The 26,321-nt window shown below is 42.2% G+C and overlaps 1 protein-coding gene across 2 annotated transcripts in view; it reads left to right on the forward strand.

Annotated features, from left to right (window-relative positions):
• The first annotated feature begins 10,135 nt into the window (after positions 1 to 10,135).
• The window catches only part of CTTNBP2NL (CTTNBP2 N-terminal like), a 49,228-nt gene continuing 33,042 nt past the window's right edge, over positions 10,136 to 26,321 (forward strand). Inside the window, exons 1-3 of one of the 2 annotated variants that reach the window (XM_059375748.1) lie at positions 10,136 to 10,205; positions 22,745 to 22,868; positions 25,763 to 25,870. In XM_059375748.1, the coding sequence (XP_059231731.1) occupies positions 25,772 to 25,870 (99 nt within the window). In that variant the 5' untranslated portion in view covers positions 10,136 to 10,205; positions 22,745 to 22,868; positions 25,763 to 25,771. The remainder of the gene's footprint in view (positions 10,206 to 22,744; positions 22,869 to 25,762; positions 25,871 to 26,321) is intronic. The other variant, XM_059375749.1, reaches the window with a different exon arrangement.

Here is a 26,321-nt window from a genome sequence, read left to right on the forward strand (position 1 = left end):
CTGCTTTATGCCAGGCATGTGAACATTAACTTATTTAACCTGGAAAGCAATCCCATAAGGCAAGAAACAGTTTTAAAATACTGTAGTGAAATGAGGGCATAGAGCGGTTAAGTAGCTTGTCCAAGGTCAAACAGATAGCCATTGTCTGAGTCAGAATTTGAACTGAGGCAGTCTCTAATGTCTCTGTCCTTAATCACTAGTGTAGCTATGACAAAGATTTAGGAAATCACTGTTCTTTCATTTAGCAAATATTTATGCCTACTGTGTGCAGACACTATGCTATAGACTAGACAACTATGAATCAGGCAAAGCCCCTACCCTCAAGGAGCTTTTGTCTGGGGGAGATACAGATACAAGTAAAAAGACCAGAATGAGAAAGAAAGGCAGAAGACCAAGCAAAAGATCAGGGCACCATCACAGACACCAAGAGAACGAGGAGGAACAGAAGAGCGTCCAAAGCTTCAGGGAGCACAAGTTAGGGCCCAGATACCCGCATGGTTTATCAACAAGATGGTCACAGGAAACCTTAGGAGAACAGTTGCACAATGCAGGCAGGGAGGGATAAAGTTAAAAGGAGATACATAGAGGGAGGATGGGGGATGGGGAGAAGAAAGTGATCTCCAAAATCTTGGCTCTAAGGGAAGGAAAAAAATGGAAGGAGGTGGAATTGGGGTCAGGTTCTGGAACAGACATCTAGCTTCCTGCTTTCTTGCGAGTCCTTTCCCTCCTTGGTACCCCTGCCCTTAGTTCTACTAATAAACACTACAGGAAAACAGATGGCAGTAAGAGAAATAGGAAGTCTTACTGAGTTCGTATCGTCATTTTCCTGTTTTATAGCACTAAGCACCTAGCAAAGGCCCTCATGAATTTTATTCTCCACAGGACATCTTTTGCTAGGCTAGCTGCCATCAGGGCAGAAGAGTACTAGCACCATCTCCATGAACTCCCTCCCAACCAAGAGACCATTCATGTTAAGAGGATTACTGGGACTCCTGGGAACCACCCAAACAGGTCAGTACATGGGTCAATTCCAAAATCATTTGTCTGAGTTCACCAGGTCCCAGGCACTGTTCTAGACATTAAGGAGTAAATCATTAGAAAGGGAGCTTTCAAAAGGGTCATCTAAACTCTCTGAACTTCTCTGGTACCTCCAAGGGTATAACCCAGGGTTTCTCACTAGGAAGGTTTACAGTAGGCTGAAGTAGGCCACAGATGGTTGTGTCTCCCCCAACAATCGTGTTCAAGATTATCACCATAGCTGGAGACGAGGGAAAATGATTCATAGAGCACGTTTTTTATAGTGCACTTTCTTGTATGCATTCCTTCCTTCCTTCCTTCCTTCCTTCCTTCAATAACAAACACGATAGAATACCTACTATGTGCTAGGTACTGTGTTAGAGTGCTAGAGATAAGAATCATGAGCAAAACAGACATGGTCTCCCCGTCCTCGAGGAGCATACAAAAGGGTTATGGAAAGCCACACTAATCAACATAATTGCACAAACACATACTTACAAATCATGACCCATGCTATGAAGGCAATATACTAGAACCTACACAATCTGGGTTGAAGAAAGTCTCCTGAGAAAGTGCCATTGAGGTGAGAGCTGAAGGATGAATGGGTTTTAGAGAGAGGAGAAAGAGCAGCCCAAGGAAACAATATGAGTGAAGACCCGGAGGAATAGTCTTAAAGCCAGCCGGCATTAAAGAAAAAAATTATCCCAGCACTTGTTGAAACAGTAAGGCAGACTTTATTTAGAACAATTGCCAACAGGTGTCACAGCTGTGGCCATAGGGGCGAAAGATCAGGTTCAACTCCAAATTCAAAAGGATAAATGGGGAACCAACAAGCAGAGTGAGGGGTCCTCACAAGGAAAATGTCTAAGATGTCCCATCGAGGGTAGGGGCATTCTTGCTAAACCGGCTTAACAGGATTCTTGCTGCAGGCTAAGGACCTTTATGTCAAAGAAGGGTGATGGAGAACTTGATCAGATATCATGCGTGATACCCTCCTCAGCGGGGTTATCTCTAAAGCTGGCCACAGCAGGCCCAGCAAGGCGGGGGGAAGACTGGAGATGGCGCAGGGGAGCCTGACTAAAGTTTGTCATTGTCACTAGATGCCTGGGGCAGAGTGGTACCAGATGATTCTGGAGAGATACACAGGAATCAAAGGAGGGCTTTGTGAATCTGGTTGTCCTAAGAGCTCTGAAAAGTTTTGATTGGGAGGGAGGGGCGTGACACGATCAGGCTGTGTCTTCTACGAGTTGGCTCAGCCCATTACAGAGAAGGGACTGGAGGGGCCAGACCGCTCAGAAGACAAAGCTATGGTCACGGAGAGAGAAGACAAAGGACAGACCAAGAGGGAGGTCAAGGTAGAAACAGACATAGAAGAATCTGAGATATTCAGCAGGTAAAACGGACAAGACTCGGTGACATTGGTGGCAGAGAAAAAAAAGTATAAGTAAATCTCGTTTCATCTTCACTACAATCCTGTAGTAAACACAGTATTATTTTCTCAACTTTATGGATGGGGGATTTGGAAACTCACGGTAGATGATAAGTGACTTTCTTGGGTCCCACAGCGAGTAGGTGGGGCCATAAAGTTTCTCTCTTTCCACTGCGCTCACCCTGGGGTCGGGCAGCTCTTCCTCACAAAGTCCGCTCCCCTTCTTGTGCCTCTGAAGCTATGGCTCTTCAGTACCCCCGGCCCTGTCGTTCACCAACATTCCCGGCTCGGCTCGTCAATGCCGAGGGAAAATAAACAAAAACACGATCATGGAGGCTGGCTGCAGTTTGAGTCAGTTGACCTCCACCAGAGTGTACAAATTGATTCCTTTGTTGAGGAGAGTGACTTCCTGGGTTTCTCTGGCAATGAAAGTGAGAGTCCCCTGGGTAGAACTGAGATGAGAAAAGTTTGGGCCACAAGGAATTAAATTGCTCTGCCTAGCAAAACTAAAGACACTTTGGACCAAACCACCCCTGCAGCGTTAGTGCCCAGCACACAGGCACTCAACATATTTTTGTTGAACCTCTGGAAGCGGGGTCCAGCGATCCCTGATTTCACAAGGTTTTCAGATGATTCTGATATACCCTCAAATCTGAGAACCTCCAATCTTCTTTTTTTTTTTAACTTTTTTAAAAGAAGATTTTATTTATTTATTTGTCAGAGAGCAGAAGCGCACACAAGCAGGGGGAGCAGCAGGCAGAGGGAGAAGCAGGCTCCCTGCTGAGCAGGGACCCCCGATGCAGGGCTCCATCCCAGGACCCTGAGATCATGACCCAAGCTGAAGGTAGTCACTTAATGGACTGAGCCACCCAGGCATTCCCAAGAAGCTTCAATCTTTAAAAGCTTTTTCTTTTCTTTTCTTTTAAGATTTTATTTATTTATTTGACAGAGGGATAGAGAAAGAGCACAAGCAGGTGTGGAGGGAGGCACAGGCAGAGGGAGAGGGAGAAGCAGGCTCTCCACCAAGCAGGGAGCCCAATGTGGGGCTCTCTCCCAGGGCCCGGGGACCACGACCTGAGCCAAAGGCAGATGCCCAACCACCTAAGCCACATAGGTGCCCCCAATCTTTAAATGCTTTTTGTAGCACTATCCATATCATCCTCAGACCCAAAATCCTCAACGAAAAGCTGCTGCACACAAGAATCTTCCTTCAGTCGTGCTTCAGACAACAAAGGACAAAGACCAACCATCCCAAAGTTTCTGACAATGACCAGTAGGCAAGGAAAGACGAGGTCAAGAGTTGGGCAAGGTTATAGAAGCAGGCTGCAGCTCAAATTGACCTGAGAGCAAACATGAGACCACCCCCAAATGTGATGTAAACACTCACTGTTTGCTTCCCAAACAACCATCCCTATTTTTTTCTGCTAATGGAATGAATGAATGAACGAATTTTCAGTTGAGGTTATAGCTTTTCCCCACACTTAATCCATAGCTCCAGATAGAGCACATGACCCAGATCTAGCCAATCAAAGAAACTCTTCCCCCTGATCACAATGAATGATTGAGGGATGAACATAAAGTCCAAGAAGAGCCCAGAGAACAGAGTGGAATTTTTCTCAGACTTCTGGGAAAGAAAGAGGAAAATATGACCAGGAAAATATGACTCTGCTTACTGCCAACTGAGGAAGAAAGCTTGTCTGAAAACAGAACCAACACAGAAGTAGAGTTAAGAGTTACAGAGAAAGAAACCTGGTCCTACTAACATTTTTTTGAGAAGCTGGATCAAGCCTTATCTGAAGACAGCCTCATCCTGGACTTTTTCAGCGCATGAGCTAATGAAGAGTGTTTTTGCTTTGGCCAGTTTAGTTGGAGTCTTCTGTCCCTTACATAGGGAGGAATCCCGACTATGATGTAAAACAGTGGATCGAATGATGTTATTTGGGAAGTGTGGTTACCGAAAGGAGGACAACTGGGGTCAACCACAAGTCCACCTCCCCTCAGGACTATGAGCACCTGAGGTCAGACCTATGTGTTATTTCTCGTGGTAAGGATAATTGCCATGCAATGGTTCCTTTAGGAAGAAAAGGAGCACAAAAAGAAAGCAAGGTGGCAGAAAAAAAAGGTGAGGAGAAATGTACAGACCCCTTCCAACCTGCATCCCCTGGTCACTCTGTTAAAGGCCGACCACACCCTGCAGGGGCCTGGCAGGAGCCGTGAAGCAGGAAATGAGAGCATAGAAGCTTCTAGCAGCAGCCTACTCCAAAGGGCCACTTACCAGGAAATTGCCTAGAAATGATGATACAATCATAACTGTGTCATTACTTTCCCTAGAAATATTTCTCCCCTTTGTGAGCAACAAGGACCCATTCAACCAACTGTGTGGTACCTCAGTTGAAAAAACAGACCAGGGGAAGTGTGTAATTGGCTCTTCTCAGATCGAAACTGTAAGGCAGCTTGGCTGAGCCGAAGTTCTGTCTCTGACTATAGCACAGAAATTACTTTTTGCTTAATGTCAGCCCATGTATAGGGAGGAAGTGGGGATAGAGGAAAAGAGAAAGAGGACCAGCCTTCCGGTCAGTTTCAGCCCTTCTGGCAAGGCTACTCAGCCCAGGAGGGGGCTCTGGCTCCAGACTTTGGGGAGAGAAGTCACCCGGGACAGAGGAGGAACAGGAAGAGAGACCGAAAGGGGAAAGGCTGGAAGAGAGGGAAAGAGTTAACCTTTAATGAACTAAGTCAATTTACCAAAAAAAAGAAAAAGTGGCTAACTGAAATCTTTTCCCATCTGTTCGCCTCCGTGAAATTTATATTTGGAAATAACAAACATAACATCAACTAGTTTATCAAGTCGTCATCTGGTATCTGTCTTTCCATAATAATTTAATAATTTCAGAGATTAGAATGAAAAGGGAAATTTGGGACTATTCAAAGAGGCATGGAGTGTTCTTCCAGAGACCTATGACTAATCTGTTGTTTGGTTATGAAGGGGTGAGTTAAAAATGACCCCAATCCTCAGGAACTTGCCTGGGTGATTTGGGAACTTCCTGGCTTGTCTCAGCTACTTCCAGGAATTTTGTGTCCGGGCTAGGGCCACCAGGCAGCCCCAGTAATGAAAAGAACAGTGAGTCACAGAGGCCTGGGCTCCATCCCACTCTGTCCACCTGCCGGCTCCCCGGGAGAGTGGTGCAGGGGAAGCTGTGGGATTGAGGTCAAGAGGACCTCGCTCTTTGACCTCGGTCAAGCTTCTAAGCTATCTACTTCTTACACTCCCTAAATCTCAGTGACCTCCTGACTAAAAAGGAGATTACAGTAACCATCTTAAAGGTTTGTGGTGAGAATTAAAAGAAATAATGTGCTGTGAATTAGGCACTTAACAAGTTGGCTGATGTTGTTAACATGATTGTTGTTCTAACCTCTCTGCACTAGCTGTGTTATCTGAAAAACCAGAATAGTAATCACCTCTTAGGCTGATCACAAGGATTATATATGTAAAGGATCGCATGTGTGGAGATCACAAGGATTATACACGTAGAGATTACAAAGGATTGTACAGGTAATATAGGTAAAGCACCTTGGCACAGTGCCTGATGCAGGGAGATTTCATGTCTTCCCCTTTCCTCCCCAACCTTCCCCTAGCCGGTCCAGGATAAGAGTGTTGCTGCTCCCTCATGGCCAAGCTGGCCCCAATATTTAGCGAGAAGCCAGAAGAATCTGTCCCTGAAGGTGGTCCTTGAGCCCCTTACCTGCTGAGCCCTGGGCCTACATCCATAAAAGGAAAAACGGCCAGGTGAGAAGCCCTCCTGGAGCGCATGGGGACGGCCAAGAGGGAAGGGAACGGCTGCAGGACGCATCGCTGGGCACTAGGGGGAGCAATAAGCTCGGGAACACAGTGAGGGCGACGCCCCAAAATCTCTCCACTCCCTCTGTGCCCTAGTCGCCCCGTTGGGCCTATACAAGCCGGAAGAGAACGCTTAGGGATTACTGGGAAGTGCCTTTGTGGGGACAAATGATGGGAGAAAATGCAGGGATCTGCGGAGAGGGCGCTCCTTACCTTCTGCGTCAGCTTGATACCGGCTTAGAAAGCTCTCCTCGGCTTCTCGACTTCCACCTTTGGGTCTTCTGGGGGAGGAATTCCATGGAGGTCAAGGAAAACCCGAAGTAGGGAAGACTGGCCACTTTTCCCAGTCACTCCAACTTCTACATTTAGCCCCCTAGCATCTCAGCAAGTCCCAGTGGCTCACAGCTAGAAGTCTTATAGAGAGCCCCAGAAATTGAACCCCCAGATGTTAGCTGAAGGACTGGAGCCCAGAAAAGAGAATGAGCTTGAGCAAGGTCTCCCAGACAGTTTATAATAATCCCTCAGAGTTCACCGAATACTTTCATGTCTATCATCTGTCTTGGATAGTCACCACCACCAGATTTGGGGGTCAGGAACTATTCCATTTTACAAACAGGGAAACAGGTTCAGGTAAGTACCCATAACTCTCCTCTTCGCTACTAAATTTCCATGGCCACCCACCATCCCTTCCTTTCTTGCTTTCCCTTGTTTTAAATAGGTCTGAACTATACTCATAACCTCAGGAAGATTGCTACACAGCTCCAAGTAGTCCATAAATCTTATGGCATTCCCCAAACTCTCAACCTATCCAGCATGATAGAGAGATGATAGAGCAAAGTAATGAGGAAGGTACTCTTTGAGATCAGATCTGAGTAAATATTCATTGTTCATCTCTTACAAATTCCATGACCATGAACTTCTCTGTGCCTCAGCTTCTTCATCTGTAAAATGGCAATATTCACCCCTATCTCTTGGAATTCTTTTATAGGTTAAATAAGATGAACCGTAAGGCAATTTCACAATGCCTGGCATACATAAAGACTTGAGAAATGTTTCTGGTATATACAATTTATCATATAGTCATAGACCTGAAATGACCTTTAAGAATCGGTTCCTTAGGGCGCCTGGGTGGCTCAGTGGGTTAAGCCGCTGCCTTCGGCTCAGGTCATGATCTCAGGGTCCTGGGATCGAGTCCCACATCGGGCTCTCTGCTCAGCAGGGAGCCTGTTTCCCTCTCTCTCTCTCTGCCTGCCTCTCCATCTACTTGTGATTTCTCTCTGTCAAATAAATAAATAAAATCTTAAAAAAAAAAAATTAAAAAAAAAAAAAAGAATCGGTTCCTTAGTTTCATGCCATTTACCAATGAACTTAAATGGAGTTAAGTGGGGAATGTTACTTTGTGAAGTAGGTTTGCATACTGGTTTGAATGGTTTTCTGTCCTTCCCCAAATTCACGTCCACCTGGAACCTCAGAACGTGAACTTGTTTGGAAACAAACACCTTTACAGATGTAATGAGTTAAGACAAGGTGGTACTCTAATCCAATGGGACTGTTATCCTTATACATCCTTACAAGGAGAAGAGAGGAGATACGGGGACAAAAGACACCCAGGAAAGGCCACATGAACACAGGCAGAGCCTGGAATGATTTGGCTACCAGCCAAGGAAAACCTAGGATGGTCCAAGCCACCAGAAGCGAGGAGAGAAGCAAGGAATGGATCCTTGCTCAGGGCTCCCTCCCTCAAGGAGCCAACCTGCCAACACCTGGATTTCAGACTTCTAGACTCCAGACTGGAAGTGAGTAAGTTTCTGTTGTTTTAAGCCATCCAGTTTGTGGTGATTTCCAGCAGCCCTGGGAAACTCTTATAGCTTGGGGAGAGGGAGAACTCCAACAGAGCTCTTTTTTTTTTTTTTTTTCCACTTCTAGTCTACTCCATCATTAACTCCCCAGACCAGCAAATAAACATTTGTGGATCACCTACCTAGGAAGTTTACGTATTTGGGGAAAAATCGACACAAGCTATAATCGTGACCACTTCTTATGAAGTTGTTGCCTGAAACACAGTAGCTGCCTGAAACACAACATTTACTGGCAAGTTGATAAAGCTATAGATATACAAATGTAATACAAACTTAAGATATTATTATGAGCCCACTCTCTACCTCTGCATACCTTTGTACTAGACTCTAAATTTATTTAAATGCTTTTCATATAGAAGAATCACTAAACTTCAGAACCGTCTCACACTGCAGCCTAAAGGTCACCATGGGCTTTACAAAGCCTGCCTGTTCACTACTCCAGAGGTGATGAATTAAAAGGAAAGCAATGTGAGCACCCTGAGGACTCTGATTCCTCCCAGACAGGGATGATGTCATTCTTGGAGATCCTCCCACACTCACTCAGGAATGGGCAGAGGGAGCCAGGAAGTCAGGAGAGCTGCTGATTACCATCAAGGAAGTAAACCAGGCTGGGAGGAGAATGGGTGGTGGTGGGTTAGCAGCTACAAAGGAAAGGAGGGGAAGGAGGGAGGAGCTGATTCACTAGGACAACTCTTAGGGTGACTCAGAAGCTAGCAGAAAATAGCCTGTTCTCCCACATCTGCCTCATTGTCGGGCAATGAGGCACTTCCCTCATTGCAAATGCAGAGGCAGGGCGAAAGGGAGGAGGAGGAAATGGGATTTTTCACATTTGTGGGCCTATTCCAGCACCCCCACTCTATGTTTTTAACCATTTCAGACATTCTCTTTCAAGACAGGGCAGTGTTCACTGAACACCTACTATGTGCCTGGCCATCATCGTGCCTTTCGGATTGTCTGCTCTCCTGAACACAGGGCATGATCCCTTTCAGTTCTGAATTTCCTATGTCATTACTTCAAAAGCACTTGGCCTGCTGCTGAGCTTCTCAGTATCTTGCTATCCTTAAATAGGGATGACTCTCTCAAGCCTCGCAGGGAGGCATGGAGCCTTATTCTGGCTCTGATTCTGGTTTTGTATATACTCTCCCAGGCCCCTTCTGTGGACCCGTCCTCCTTGTGAGAGTCTGTGTGCGTTAAGCAGAATATGGCACAGGTTTAGAGTCATACAACCTCATTGGAAGTTCTTTCTTTATTATTTACTAGCTCTGTGCCCATAGTTATTTGAGTTCTTTTCATTGCTATCTTCTCATCTGTAAAATGGGCAGGATGATGTCTATATTACAAGTTAGGACAGATTTATCATATAATAGCGGAAATTAAGTAAGATAGCATATGAAAGTGTCCGCCACAGTGATGACATATCTTCCTAGATCAATACTATGCCCCAGTACTATCTGGGTTTATCGTGTTTGCGCTCTTGCTTCTAGCACCACACCCACAAGCTGGTCCAAGAGAAAGAGACAGCAGGAAAGACACGTTACCAGGTTTGCGACAACTAATTCTAAAGCAGACGCCAAAGGGCATTTCATTTATTAACATTTTGGATAGAATGAAACGTGAATGTGCCCAATCAACCTGAGCTCCCAAAGCCCGCCATTCCTAAGCCTCCCAGACTAGGAGGATAAAGCAAGAAACACTCGGCACCGTGCTGCCCAGAAACCGCATAAGGTGGAAAGTTGCAGAAGCCGAGCCGGGAGGGGCGCGAGCCCACCCCGGAGCCCCGGCCGGAGGAGCGCGCTTCCTCCAGGAAGTGACGCGAGCTCAATCCCAGCCCGGCTCTCCCCAAACAAAAGGGATCTTGGGGCCCCGGGAGGAGCCTAAATGACTTTGGAGAAGCCCCTCCTCCAGCAGGCGCGGATTGGTGCCGGTGCTGAGGAAGCGAGGTGGCGATTGGCCCTGGTGAATGCCATTGCGCCCGTCTGGCGGTTGAGGGGCGGGGCCTCAGGAGGCTTGGATGGGAGCGGGTGGCGGAGGCGGCGGGGAGCAGAGACCAGAGCGCCGGGAAAAGGTAGGAGCCGCCAGGGCTGGGGCTCGACGGTGGCTCGGGGGGCCGGGTTCTCGAGAGAAAAGCAAGGGTAGGACCACCGGTGTCCTCCCACCGCCGTCCCAACTGCCACTTGCGCCCATCCCCTGAGGGGGCGGGGCCGTCTCCTCCGCCTCCCGGTATTCCCCGAGGAGGCGGCTCCCCATCCTCCGAGGGTCCTCGCAACTTATTGTCCCCGGTCAATCCCAGCTCCGTATAAGGGGCTTCCCTCTGACACCCCTCGTTTAAGGGTCCCGCTCGCCCGGCGCCTCAACCTTGGGGAGGGCGCGCAGGTTCTCATTCTCTAGGCTGCCGCCCCCACCCCCATACGGTAGCCCCGGGAACCCAGACATCCCTCCCTACACTTGTCCCTGCTCGCCAGAGTGGGACCAGCGCTAGTTTCACCCGTAAGATAAAAATCAGTATTTTCCAAAAAAGATGGGTGAGGCAGAAATCAAGACCCTATCTAGACAGCCAGCTCCACAGAAGAAGCGGCCTTCCCCCACTTCAGTTCTTCCCATCCCCCACGCTCTGATACTCGGGCTTCCTCTTGAAGCCCCTCGGATCCTCTGTTCCCTTGGGCGGGGGAGGGGTAAGGTGGCGCGGGCCCAGAGCTCACCTGCTTCGGGACTGTTTTAGACTCTGGAGGAACGAGAAATACTAACTCCCCGCTCCCCCTTCACCCTTTGTGCGGTCCCTCTAATCTCTGCTCCTTGAGGGAGGACCCAACTTCTAAGGCTTTTTCAGGTTTGAGTTGCGTTTCATTTTGACTTTCTACCCTATTTCTGCCTTGGGAACTTGATGAAAAACCATCCTTTTCTGTTTCACAGATAGGTGGGTGTGTTGGTCATCTGCAGAGTTGGCCTTACGTGGGTAGAATGCAGTGTGTATTGTTGGACTGCTAGTGAATAATAGCACGTTTTCAAATAAAACCGTGTAGATAAGTATATAAAGAGCATTAGATTAGGACTGAGTATCTCCCAGTCTAGGGTGGGCTGGTCCGTTGCTCAGGGAGACTGCAGTTAACCTTGAAGGTATAGTTCTGTTGAAACAAAAGGCAGGAAGTGTTTGAAGAAAATTCAGGTTCAGCCATCTAGGTTTATCATTAATCCCCTCTGTGGCCTTTGGTTACTGTGTAGCCCCTTTTTTATGGCGGAGGTTTTTCCTTCCAGAGGAAACTGAAACACACATGATGTTATTGACTGGTTTTGTAACAGTGGTATTACCTGCCGAAATTTAAGGGATGAGAAGTAAGAGCCAGGCTTAAATCTCAGAGATAAGGACAAATAAAAAGCAGGGTCAGCTCCAGCTATTCATGGACCTGTAGCCACCAAGAAGTGTCTCTATATTGTGCTCATAAAGGCTTTGCCAAGTTGACCTTCATTTCAGCAGGTGCAAAATGCTGATGATTTTGGCCTATTATTAATGATATTGAATCCCCAGTAATCATCAATAGGTAGCACTTCCATGTATTAAAATTTGCCATACTTTTTAACATCGTTTCTTTTGCTTTCAAGTTTATCTTACTACTATTATCTGTAGCCAGGCTTATAGCCGTGAAATGCAAAGAGTTGAAATCATGGTGGGCAGTTGTAATGGCTGTCTCTTACCTTCCTGATTAGACTTTCTGAAGGTAGACTTCCTGAAGTTTATTATTTTTGAATAGTTAGCTTTGAAGTTTTCAGAGCCACTCTTAGTGCTCACAGAGCTGTTCAGTGATTGTTTCCAGACCTCCAATAAAAAAGCACAAAGAAAGAACCGTGTGGTAGGTCTCCCCAGCAAACACAAAACTTACTGTGATAGGAGAGGGTAAGACATGGGGCCCCCGGCAAAAGCAGCAGAAAAAAAACTAAAAGCAGAACAGGAAATCCCAAAAAGATATATCTTATTACATGAGCAGAGAACAGAAAATAAACTGAGGTAAGAGACTAAGAACCAAAGCAGTGATGATTGCCAGAGCCTTAATGAGCAGAGAGGAAAAAGCAAATAATGCTCTCTGATTATTTGGCACAACAAGCAGGACCTGCCTGATACACGTTTGGGTCTTGGAAATCTTTGGTCTGACTTTTTCAACAACTGTTTGGTCATATTAGATGAGGAAAAGCATTGTAATTGCAGAGGATTTTATGTATATATCTACTCTATGTGACTTAATTATAAATTCGTTGAGAGCAGGTAGTAGTAATTCTTTTTTTTTTTAAGATTTTATTTATGTATTTGCCAGAGAGAGTGAGCACAGGCAGAGTGGCAGGCAGAGGCAGAGGGAGAAGCAGACTCCCTGCTGAGCAAGGAGCCCAATGTGGGAATCGATCCCAGGATGCTGGGATCATGACCTGAGCCAAAGGCAGCCGCTTAACCAACTGAGCCACCCAGGCATCCCAGTAGTAATTCTTTTTTAATCATTGTGTGTTTCCCAGTCTCTGGGACAGGTGTATGTTGAACTTTGTTTGAAGCTGTCACCTTAGGGTAGACTAGAAAGATAAATTGCTGATAGGATATGACACAACTTAGTATAATCCGTTTCTTTTTGCTGTGATTTAACATTATTTTCCCTACCTGATGTCTTAGGAAACTCCAGTATCTTAAGTGACTCTAAAATACTGAATTTCCTATAAGAAAATATCTGCTGTTTATATATACATAATTTTGCTGTAATGAAATCTGAAACAGACTTACTAATGTAATCACTCCTAGTCATTTTGGAATTTTATTTCTCTGAGTCTCTGACCTGAGTGAGGTGAATTTAGGAGAGCACACTAGGAACTGATTGCTGGTTTTTAAGAATGGTTTCCGAGTGTTTGATTTGGACAAGTTACTCATCTACTTTGGGATTTTTTTCAAGTGGATTTTTAGTCGATTTTGTGCTTTTCTGAACTAGCACTAAATACATGAACAGGGACACAAATAGAATTGGGTCTCTGAATGTAATCATGTGGACTGATACAGTGGGCCCAGTGCACTCGGGTCTATAATGGATGTGTCTTGGCAGAATCAGATTTGCAATGCTACCAGTTTATTTGCAGAACAGGATTGGAATTCTTGGCTTTTTTGAGTGTAGGAGACCCATGTTTCGAGGGGTTGCCATTGTACTGGCATCTGGTGGCATGATATGAGAAGCAGAGATTTATTTCTAGAGGAAATATGTCCAGTCTCTGGTGGTTGACCCCAGGAATGACTTGTCAGCCTGTTTCTGAAGGCCCATTTTTTCTTATTTCCTACATGTTTGCTGCTAATAACTAAAAATCACATCTTGTAAGTTGCAGTTCAAAGCATTTCAATGACAAAATGGCTTATTTGTTTTGAAGCTATAGAGTGTGGGAGGTGACAGCAGAAACTCTAAAGGCAAACCTGGGTTCAAATCCCAGCTCTGCTGCTCTTTTACAAAGTGTGCCCCAGGCAAAGGCAGTTTTCTATCTCACCACATCCCATTTTCCTCAGCTATGACATAGAAGTAATTTTTAGAGTTTTGTTTTGTTTTGTTTTGTTTTAAGGTTTACATGAACTAATGTATACATAAATCACAGAGCGAGGTCCCTGGCATGTAGGAAGCATACAGTATTGATAGGTATTATTGCTGCCTTACTAGCACTTTGCATGTGAATTACAGAATTTAGTATTAAATATTCTTTTACTCCTTTGGCATTTTTTTTTTTTAAGATTTTATTTATTTACTTGACAGAGAGAAATCACAAGTAGACAGAGAGGCAGGCAGAGAGAGAGAGAGGGAAGCAGGCTCCCCGCTGAGCAGAGAGCCCAACCCGGGCCTTGATCCCAGGACCCTGAGATCACGACCCGAGCCAAAGGCAGCGGCCCAACCCACTGAGCCACCCAGGCGCCCACTCCTTTGGCATTTTAACAAAAGAAAAGAATCGGTATATGACTTTAGTTATCATTTGGTTGCTTTTAAATATTTTAGTATATAGCTAAGATTCCTAAGTTGAGGAAACAAAGCTTCTATACATCATGATCTCAGACATCTGATACAAGGATACAAGGATTTTTAGGGGAGTATGTATGTCCACCTCATAGAGTGTGTATTTCATAATTTTGTCATGCAAATTATCTTTCTTGAATTTTTCAGCCTGAGATAAAGAAAGGCAAAGGATTCAACCATCTGGTATCTTCTCTGACTTGTCAGTTGCTACACTCCAAACTTTACCATCTTAAGTACCTCCATCCTCAGTGTCCTATAATTGGTTTTATGGACATGGGGATGACAGTACAGGGTTGCACCTTCTGTTAGATTAAAGGATTTTCAGTGGTAATTTTGATCAAAAGTGGTTTCTGCCTTTTGAAGACAGCTCCCCCAACTGCCCCCAAAGTAAGGAGCGATGATGGGAACAGGTGAGAAGAAACCATAGACAGGAATTAAGAGTGGAGGTGAGGGGAGTTGAGGACAGGGGTGTGTGGGTTGAGGAAAACAGGACTACAAGCAGGCATTGAAGTAAAGAATGCAGTAATATGGTTCCTCCCTGCCAAGTAATTCTAAACTCTGTATTCAGGTCCAAAGCCAGAGTTTCCCATCTAAGTGTATCCTTTGCTGCTAAATGAAGCCTTTCTGACTTGTGGAGCCACAAAGGATGTTATCCTTAATTGTTACTGAGTTCAATAAAAACTAGAAAAGAAAATAGGAGAGCATAGGATGATGGGGTTTACAGACCAAAAAAACTTCTGACCTTGAGCCTTAAGAGCATCTGCTTGGGTCCTTTGTACACAGCTGCTAGCCAGGGCAAGGCTGAAGAGTGCTGTAGGTATGCCATCCTAGACTGGTGAGAGCCAGGGAAGAAGTATGGCAGGGAGAAGCAAGCAGGGAGGAATTGATTTAACAAGAAGTAAGAACTGTAAGTTACAAAAGAGAAAAGAACAATGGGTAAGTGACTGGTAGGTTACAAGAAAAAGAGAGAAGCACTAACTTTGCTTTGGGGAGGTGTGGGGGAAGGGGTGCCCCATCTCTCAGTTTTTGCCAGCCAGACCTTTCTGTTGTAGCAGGTGGTTCAGGAATAAGGACAGAACAAATCTTAAGTGCTTTAATAGTTGAGGATACAAAAATGATCAGGTCTCATCCCATGTATCAGCTCCTTCCTATTGCCTCTTGTTCTTAAATTGAAGGCACAGGAGGAATTTTCTTAAAGGCTCTACCCCTGAAGACTTCTCCACTTCGAAACCTTTAGTCTTCCCTACACTAACTGACTCTTAACACATTTCGTTCTTCTTGGGAGTCTGAGGACTTCTCATTCAGCATGTCTCACATCAGTGACCATTTTCCCCTAAAACCAGTTCCTTTTCTAACATCCCCGTTTCTGTTAATGGCGTCATCATTCTAGTCAATCAGTCTAAAAGTTCAGCCGATCTGCGATAATTTTGCTTCCTGTGTCATGGAATGGAACCAGTACCAAGTTACTGTAAATTCCGCACGAAGTCTCCTGCATCCATCATTTCTCCTCCATCCTGACTGCTGCTATCCTACTTCACACATGTTTGCCTCATACCTGCACTGTTGAAGTTTTTTCATTTTTTTTTAAATTTTAAAATATTTTATTTATTTATTTGACAGACAGAGATCACAAGTAGGCAGAGAGGCAGGCAGAGAAAGAGAGAGAGAGGGAAGCAGGCTCCCTGCTGAGCAGAGAGCCCGATGTGGGGCTCAATCCCAGGACCCTGAGATCATGACCTGAGCCAAATGCAGCGGCTTAACCCACTGAGCCACCCAGGCGCCCCAAAGTTTTCTCTTAACTACTTTTTCTGCTTCCAATTTTTCAGTCAAATCAGCTCTTTCCCTTCCTAAAAGTATGCTTCTGTTGTGAAATTTACCTGATGAAAAATGTTTAGTGGCTTCTCATTTCCTAGAAGAGCTAAAGCCCAGTCTTGCTGGCTGTAATTCAGGGCTGTACATTTCTTTCCAACCAGCATACTTTAAAAAACCCCTTTGAACCACACTGATAGGTGCTAAGTTTAATCAACTTGAGTTTGTCAAGGAGAGAGGTCTTAGAAGACAGATATGAAAACAGAAGAACTGATAAAACAGAAGGTCGTAATTGCTCCTGGGTTATAAATATAGATACATATCCACTATGCATTTAACATAATGTAAAAAATAGCCATGTTATTTTTAGAAAATCAATTTCTCAAGCATTAAGTTAAAATTGTGACTCGAAAAAGAAAATTGTGACTTGATTAAAAGCTGTAAAAAATTCTGTGGAAATGAAGTCATGCTTTTCACCTGTGTCCTAAAGTCACAAAAAGCTAGTATAGGCAGAAGGATGTCCTTTTCTTTTCCCAAGTATGGAGATAACCATTGGCCTGAACAAATGCTGTGCATATTCCTGAGCTGTGACCTTCAAACTTGTTTTGATTTCTAGATTAGACACATGACTAATAGAAAATGGCAACTCATAGGAAAAGTAAAACTTCATTATCTTTGCTAATGAAGCCACGTATGTGTTCCAGGGATGAGAACTGACCAGCCACTCATTTTAACTGGTCGATATCCTGTTAAAGTAGTTGGTATTAGCCCATTTTATAAATGAAGAACTGAAAACTCAGAGGTTAAGTGAATAGAGGAATGATGAAGTAGCAGAGCCAGGATGCAAACCTAGATCTGTCCTACTCCAAAGCCCACACAGCTTTTTGCTGCAACATACCACCTCTCAAGAGCATTACTGTCCCTGAGGAACCTTGGAGCAAAAATAATTGCTAGGTCCATCGTCGGTAATTTTCAGCTGGTAGCAAATTGTTAAACTTTTATTTTTTAAATCCATGATTTGATTTAGAATACAACAATTAAGGGGTGCCTAGGTGGCTCCATCGGTTAAACTTCCGACTCTTGATTTCAGCTCAGGTCATGATCTCAGGGTCCTGAGATCTAACCTAGAGTTGGGCCCCACATTGATTCTCTCTCTCCCTCTCCCTGCCCCATCCTGCCTCCCCCTACTTCTGTGTAGTCATGCTTGCTCTCACGCTCTCTCTAAAAAAAAAAAAAAAAAAAATTCATTTAAAAAGGAAGACAAAATTTAAAAGGTAAAACACACACAGTTATAATATTTATTGTGGAATTTTTTGCAGTTCTAGGAGAGTCAGGTTGTGAGCATAGCTACAATACAGATACCTTGACTGTTTTATGGCTTGTGTGTATGTTCTGTTTCTTCCCGGTTTGGAATCCTGATGGAGTCAACAACTTCCTTCTACATTGACATTTGAAGGGTTTTTGTATTTCAGGCTGTTCCTAGAATTATGGCCCATGAATCATTTTACTGGAAAGAAAATCAATCTATATGTTATTTTTTTTCTTTGTTGTAGTATTTTACAACTCATGGTGGCATTATTTCAGATATACAGAAGTTTAGGGGAATGATAGACAGATAGATGATACAGGCATATATGTCAATGAATCTTGTTATAATTTCATTTAAGCTAAATAAAGTCAACCAGCATATACTTAATGGTTCATACTTCTGGTATTTTTCTAATGCTAAAAGACATTTTTAATGAAAAATATTAATGTAAAATCTATTATTCATTTTCATTAACACACATTCCAGTAGCTTAACTAATGTAGTTCTTCTGGTTTGGTCTTGTCTCAGATGAGAATACTTGAAAGGGTGTAAACAGATATCCAGGTAGACAGACCTGTTTTTAATAGTGTTGTGCTAAATGTCCTCATTTTGGGGGAGAGATGTTTGAATATTTGTTTATGAGCATGAGGCCACTTCCTTGTTTTCCTCAATACTCCTATAAATCTTATTGGCAACAAATAAGAGAAACAATGAGAGAAACAGACATATACACATACACACATAGAGAAGGAGATGGATATTCACACACAGAAAGAGATATACCAGAGATGCAGGAGTCTTCAAACAGAGTGAAACAAAACAAAAATCTCATATCCATCATGGTGTCCCAGAAAGTGAATTAGACTGGATCTATAGAAGACATAGGTGTTAGAACTAGTTTACTATTTAACTGTAATCTTCGGGAATTCACTGAACAACCCTGGTCTCAGTTTTCATCTGTAAAATGAAGAGTGCCAAATGAGATTATTGCTGAGGTCCCTTCCAGATTTGTGGATCACGTTGTAGAGAGGTTTTTCTACCGTACAGTTCATAAAACTGGTAAAATGAGAAGATCAGATGTGAATGATGGTTACCAAGTCGCAGTGGTTGTTAAGGAAGCCACTGGAATCAAATTACTTAGGCTCAAATCCCATTTCTGCTGCATACTGTATCAGAAACTTCGAGCAAGTTATTTAGCCTCTGTAACTGACTTTTCTAGTCTGTAAGATGGGGATGTGATGGTGGTTGTAGCATCTGTCATCTAAGGTTGTTGTGGGGATTGAATTAATTCTTGGCAGGTACTTGGAACACTGCCTGGAACACATTAATGTTTATCTTTTTTGTTTTGTTTTTATTTAGCTCGATAAATGTCTTTTTTGTTTTAACTATTCCTGCTTGAATTCTTCTTGGAAAACTCTGCTGTACAACTCTGAGGTGGTGGTGATTAATGTTGATAGGCTCAGTTATATCATTATTCATTTCTGCACTAAGCATAAATCCAGAAAATTTGGCATCCTAGAATCTGCTGTGAATAGAGTATGTTTGAATAGAGTACTAAAAGTATTTTAAATGTCGATGTTAATTAGCTTCATTACAGAACTGGTTTCTTGAGGCCTACTTCAAAGTCTGTATTGACTATCGATAAACAAGCATCTCGATCCCTTAGCACTGTTGCAATTTTTTTCTAAGTGTATTATTCATATTACATTTCAGAGTCGTGAAATTTATAATCTTCAAAACTGTTTTGAGACCATTTTGTTTTATATAATACTATCTATAGTGTGGCTTGAAAAAACAAACTGATAGCAATAAGACAAAGCAAGGCATTCTGAGAAGTGTTACAGCACTCTGCTGGTAATGGGAAGGCTCAGATCTAGTTGCTCTAAGAGTCTGTAAAGTAGTAAATGGTTAACATGTTGTATTCATTTGCTTAGACTGCCATAACAAGGCAGACCGGATGGCTTAAACAACAGAAATTTATTTTCTCAAAATCCTGTAGGCTAGAAATTGGAAATGTGTCAGCAAGATTGGTTTCTTCTGAGGCTTCTCTCTTTGACTCCTAGATGACCCTCTTCCCCCTGTGTCTTCACATGGTCTTTCCCTGTCCCTTGTTTGTATCCAGGTTTCCCCTCTTATAAGGCTACCAGCTATAGTAGATTAGGGCCTACCCTAATAACCACATTTTAACTTAATTCCCTCTTTAAAGACCCTGTCTCCAAATGCATTATATTCTGAGGTGTTGGGGATCAAGACTTGAATATCTGAATGGGGGCAGGCATCCAGTTTAGCCCAAACAGGTTTTTGTTGTTGTTGTTGTTGTTGTTGTTGTTTTTTCCTGAGAGAGAGTGAGCAAGGGGTGGGAGCTGAGGGAAAGGGAGAATCTTAAACAGGCTCACACTCAGCGTGGAGCCCAATGCAGGGCTTGATTCCACAACCCTGAGATCATGAGTTGCACAGAAATCAAGAGTTGGAACTTAACTGACTGAGCCACCAGACACCCCTAGTCCAAACATTTATTATAACACATAGACACATAAGGATCCAAATAGTCCAGTAATATATTTTATCTTCAACTGAAAGATTGATTTGTCATTTGTAGTAAAGTTTATATTGCTTAGTATTGTAGAATTCAATAAAATGATATTTGTTTTTATACCTTGGTTTTAGAACCTTTGTAAATAATAATAGCAAAAACAACTCTCTTTAGTAAACGTACAAAAGATCTGCTTTCTTGGTCAGAAAATTATTTTCTGGTAGTATTTTGACATGTTTGTCTTCCCTAGACTAATCCTAAAATGCCAAAAGTGGAATGAGAAATATAGTTTGGAATGTTGCCACTCTCTTACCCCAAATGTGTAAATAACCCTTCCAAAAAACTAGAAGTGCCAGAGGGTGGGGAAACAAATCTTTTTGAGATAGTCAAGGTAATGTGTCAACACCTTCCACCAGATAGTAGGTTGCTTTGGATACATTTTTAAAAATAGCAGTGCATTTTTGTCCATATTTAGATTTAGTATTTATAAATGTGACATGTTTATTTTTTAAGTTTCATATATTCTGGGTTTTTAAAGAAGTGCATTATCTAGTGGAAAGCTCTCAAAAACACCCATTTTGTATGTCAGTGTTGACTCTGAATTTTAAGAATTAATTGGCCTCCTATATGTTGCCTTAGCTGATATGTATGTGAAAATCCTCACATAGTTGGAACAAATTTGCTTTCTGTCTTATTGCTAATACTAAAAACTTACTAAATGGCCTGAATCCCAGTCAGTTGCAGCCCAAGTATGTTTTTTTAAATCTGATGTCTCAGTATATATTAAAGAAGTGATTTTTATGCAGTTTGCAAGTGTGATTTTCTGGGCAAAACAACTGATTTGTTTTTTATACTAGCCAAGTTGACTTAAAAAAGAAAAAAGAAAAAAAAAACCCAGATCTGTGTAGATTTTTTTAAGGTGTTTCTATTTCCAGAAGTACCTAAGACTTACCAAAAATGTGCTTTCCCCCTTTCATGCCCCATACTACCCACTATTTAGAAATCAAGCCTACTGTTCCACATAAAGACATACACACACCCAGATACTTGATATACAAACACATTTGTACTCCACCCTGCCCTGCCCTCCTGCTTACATAGCTATAGAAACCTAGGGTGTTTCTTTTTCTGCCAACCAGTGTCCCTGTGGTTAAAAAAAGGCAGCAACTCCTGCTCTCCTGTAGAATTCAGATTTCTAGAGCAAAACCTGGGGCTTCGTCAAGAATGAAAAGGAGCAACCAGAACCAGAACGAATGGAGCTTGGGTATTATCCAGAGAAGGGAAAATGAACAGAACCCGAGCCACAGCAACATACCTCCATGGCAAAATCAGCACTGCCACTGAGGAGGATCAAGGAGGGGTGAGGGCACCCTTCTTGGTAGCCTCCACTCTTGTGACTGTTGGCACATAAAAGCTTGTGTCGAAGACTCACACACTCCTGACTGTTGGTCCTGGCTTGATGGAAAGTAGCCTGTGAATAGACCAAATGGTGCGCTGGGCAAACTGATGTTTAAAATTTTTTATTGATAACCTAAAAATAAGTTTCATACCTATCCCATAAATAGGTTTACTTTTCCCCAGGTAGCAAAATATGTATAATTTGTATATATTTTTTAAGATTTTATTTATTTGACACAAAGAAAGAGAGATCACAATTAGGCAGAGAGGCAGGCAGAGAGGAAGGGAAGCAGGCTCCTTCCCTGCTAAGCAGAGAGCCCAATGCGGGGCTCAATCCCAGGACCCTGAGATCATAACCTGAGCTGAAGGCAGAGGCTTAACCCACTGAGCCACCCAGGCGCCCTGTCTCTTTTCTTATATACATTTATTTTTTAATTGAGAAAGCTATATAGCTTACTATAGCTACAGTTAGCTGTGCCGCAGTGTATGATAATGTATTCAGACAACTTGTCTACGAGTGGTTTTTATTTCAGATTTATAGACTGAGGCATGCCTTGTACAGGCATGCCTCTAAACTGTAAGGAAAGTTGTGTCTTGGAGACTTTCAAATGGAAGGAATGAACTGAGCATCTGGTTGAAATGATCTTGTCTTTCAGAGTTACTTAATGGATCATGACAGTGACAAGTAACAGCTCATTCAGAAGGCAAGTAGAGAATGAGTCTGTAGACTATGACACGCCAAAAATCTGGCACTCTTATTTCTGACAATTAATATGGAATTAGCAACAGCCTTTTTCCAAATATCTTGGGCCACATCATTTATATATTAGACAAGAACGGGAGTCAAGTTTAAGAGTTGGTGCTTTAAAGTACAGGACAAAAGTTGTGTTTCCTCATAAAATTTAAAGTCAGTCATTTTTTTAAAAGTTTGCAGGGTCTGATATACTGTTAGGAAAATATAAACGCAGAATTTGCATGTAATTCAACCCTTAGTATTTGGGGGAAAATGGGGAAAAGTAGGAGCTAGGATGAGGAATTAGCCTTACAGACAAAGTCCAGATGGTGACAGGTTGATTTGTCTGTGCATTGCCTGGCAGAAGGTGAGGGTATAAAGGTGTACCTTACAAAATTTAGCAGTTCAAAAAGTTCGGTTGTAATTATGTAATTTTTCCATCCAAGTGTATTGTGCATCAGTCATGGTGATTTAAGCAAATAGGCTTTTGTCAATTCAGGGAGACAAAGTCATTTCTCTTCTAGGACATTCATAAGTTAGTCCTTGAAATGGCAGTGCACATCTTAAAGTAAAAAAGGTTTTGAAAGCCCTCACCTTCCCTAACTATAATTGCAAAAAGGAAGTCAGATGTATGGTATTTTTATTTTATTACTCAGCTTCTACTTGAAAAAGTGGCTGTTTTCTTTCTTGTCTGTATCAACCCACACCTGTCAGGCCTTATCAGTTGTAATCATAGCTGACATTCATAGGGTTTATCCAATCATTTATGGTATAGTAACATAGAAATAAATTTCTTATTATTTTGTAGCATCGGACACTCTTCCACCATGCTGATGGCATTTTAAATATATTTGCCAATTTTCCCAAAGTTTAACTGAAGAAGACCTTAAGAATTTATCCTTGAGGCAGAAAGTGTGACTGCCACTTATCAGGTCAGTATCATCCCCACCCCCCACCTTTACCCCCACTCCCAGAAATATCACTATTCCCCTAAAACATGATGTGGTTTTATGGTCTTTCATTTATATTAAATTTATTGCAAATTTAAGATTGGATTCAAATATAAAGAACAGCAAAGAACTGCTGAATTTTAGTATTTCCAAAGAAAAGTTATAAGAGTATGTGAAAACAGACCTATTGGTTTTTCAGTTACAGAGCTGTGACCCTTTTTTTCCTCCTGTGTCATATTTGTATTGTATTTACCTTATGTAGACACTCAGCTGGACGAGTGGGTACATATTAGCAGATTGTTCCAGATACTAAGATTTGTATGGTGAAGCGATTTACAAATGCAGATAACAAGATTATAGTGCTTTATGCCATTGACAACGATTGGAATTTTTTCTTGCCTAGGCTGAATAGTTAAGTGACTCTGAAGATTGTTTCAATTTTCCTCTTTTATGAGGACGTATATTTATCACAACAGATCTAAGACTTTGATTTAGGTACTGTCTGTTTTAGTTTATTGTATATTCACTTTATTTTTATTTCATTGGATTCTCTAACAATTAGTTCTGGATTTTTACCCATGAAAGTTTGGAATGGAAACCAGAAGGACTTTAGAGATGATCTAGTCTTTCTGATTTTACCTGTGAGGAAACTCCGAGCCAGAGCAACTGGGTAACTTTTGTCCCCACGCCCATAGAGCTACTCAGTGGTAGAGCCAGACTGAAATTCTGCACACCTTGCTCCCGGTCTGTTAAACTTTCCTCACCGGGCACTGCTTCCTTCAGCCCCAGTTTTAGATCTCTAAATAAGAGTTTTGAAGGACTACAAAGATACTGAAGGAAAAAAAGGAGAATATGTGTGAACAGTGCCATTATTATTTTGGTGTTTCTGCATCCTGTTCATTTCCTCAGGGTAGCTGGTGTTTACAGAGTACTTTTCCAAGTGCCTATTATTCTGCTTAATATCTTGGGAGGGAAGGGCATGGGCATAAAATGACAGGATTTTTCCTGTGCTTTTTAATCTCTGCGAGATTGAACCATGAAACCATCAGGAAGAGGGGGAAGGGTTTCATCCACGAAACCAGTGTGACTCAACTGGTGGCTTAAATTCCTCACTGTTCTTCACTCCAGGATGCTATCACCCCTCTCCACTTGTGTTTCCAAACCACAAAAGGGCAGCTTGAAGGTATTTCTGAGGTCATTGATCTTGGCTGCCCCCAATTTTGATAATGCCTTTCTTAGAATTCTTGTGGAAAATGAGAGAGGATACTAGTTATTAATAATTAGACCATTGTTCAGCTTGTATCGGGAATTTGGCGAGATGTTTTACATTTATTAACCCAGTCTTCACAGCAACCCTATGAGTTTGATATCATCATCCCCCTTTCACAGATAAGAAAACCGAGAATCAGAAAACTTGCCCCAAATCACACAGCTAAGGTTATACAGACCTGGCATCTATCTGACTGCAAAGCCAGACACTCTTTCCAGCATCCTATCTTAAATTAAGTGTGTGGCATTATTAGGTTTATGTGCTTTATTAGGTTTTTTTAGTTATTTTTAAAATACCTGATGTGAGAGGTCTTCTCTAATCTCAAAGTGAGGACCACTTAACCAGCTGCTAAAACTCAGTAGTTAGAAAGTTAGCAGTTAAAACTGAAGTTAGATGGAACATATTTTGCCACGTGGCAAAAGATTCGTACGGCATGTCTTGGAACACAATCTAACAACAGTGAAATAGGCCTTCCCTACATGCTCTCCCTCACTGAGAGGCGGTAGCTCTGGAAGGAATCAATGACTCTTTTGTCTGCCTCCTAAAATTTCATGTGCTCATAAGAGTTGGGAATTACTGGAGGGTGTGTGAACTAGTCATGCTGTAATTCACTTTAAAGGAAACTATATGAGAGTGACACTTTGGAAGTAAAAAGAGGGAAAAGGAAAGTAGTATTTGCTCAGCCTCGGAAGTTACAAAATGTATCTCACCATACCCAATGGTCAGAAGACCCTTGGAAAATTGTGTAGCAGTCTAACTTCTGTCTCTTTGTGATTTTTGAGAAATTAATCTTGTAGAAAGGATTGAGTCTGTGCTATGCAGTTTGCCATTTAACATATTTCAGAAGATATAAGACTTCTTGGAAACGCGAACTTGCTGAGTCCGATAAATTCAGTTTGTAGTAATCTGTCCAGTTAAGATGTTTAATAAGGAGGGTATATTTTAAGAAATTATTTGTAAGTATATTTGTATGATGGCTACATTGAAGTCTTATTTTACTATATGAAATATAGTAAATACCATGGTAGGTGTTTTTCCTTTTAGACTCTATTTCAGAGAGAACACCTATCACATGAAAGCAGATGGTTTGAAAAGAATTGTCTCCCATACTGCCACCAGCCATTGTCTTTGCCCAAGTTTTGTTTCATCCAACTTCAGAGAGATGCCAGAATGTTTTATAAAGAGTTTAGGAATTTGGTTCTCTAAAACTGGGAAGTCTTTCATGATCTCATGATTTTCTGGTGAAATAGTGTTCATGGTAACAGAATTTTACCTGTGCTTCTAGTAACAAAACTCATGACTAATTCTTTCTGAGACCTCCCAGGATGTTCATAAATATGCCTGGAGGAAAAATGATGAAAAATTGATCTTTCTGAATAGTGATGAAATCCGTAATTAAGGTGAATTTTATTTTCCCTTACTGCTCAGTTTATGATTAATATCAGAGGCTCTTATTTTTTCTACTTAATTGTACTGTTTGCCATCTTAAACCATTTTTTACTGTAATTGTTGTTCTTTTCTTGTCTGGCTCACTTTATTTTTTTCTTTAGTAATATCAAACCCACTCTGTCTTCTGGAGATTGTCTGATCATTGTCTTTGTTTTAGGCTTTCAGGATGAATCTGGAAAAACTCAGCAAGCCTGAACTCCTAACACTATTCAGTATTCTTGAAGGAGAGCTTGAAGCAAGGGACCTCGTGATAGAGGCTTTAAAGGTGTGTTAAACCAAAAAAAAAAAATTGCATTAATATTAATATTTATTTCATGTGTGTTCATATGAAGCTCCATTGTTGAAGGTTTTTTTTAAAGATTTTGTTTATTTATTTTATTTATTATCACAAGTAGGCAGAAAAGCAGGCAGGGTGATGGGCAGGGGTTGGAGGGAAGCAGGCTCCCCAGTGAGCAGAGAGCCCGATGCATCCCAGGACCCTGAGACCCAAGACCTGAGCCGAAGGCAGAGGCTTAACCCACTGAGCTCCCCAGAGACCCCATGAATATTTTTTTTTGCAGCAACAAAGATAATTTTCTAGATAATTTCAAGGAGGCTTAGAGAATCAGTGATTTCCTAAGTAGCAACAATAACCACTTAAAAGAGTTCATACAAAAAGCCTTTTTCCCTTCCTGCACTGATACAGAGTAAATGTGTTCGTTTGGTCATATCTGGGT

The sequence above is a fragment of the Mustela nigripes genome, chromosome 14 (assembly GCF_022355385.1).
Source record: "Mustela nigripes isolate SB6536 chromosome 14, MUSNIG.SB6536, whole genome shotgun sequence".
NCBI lineage: Eukaryota > Metazoa > Chordata > Mammalia > Carnivora > Mustelidae > Mustela > Mustela nigripes.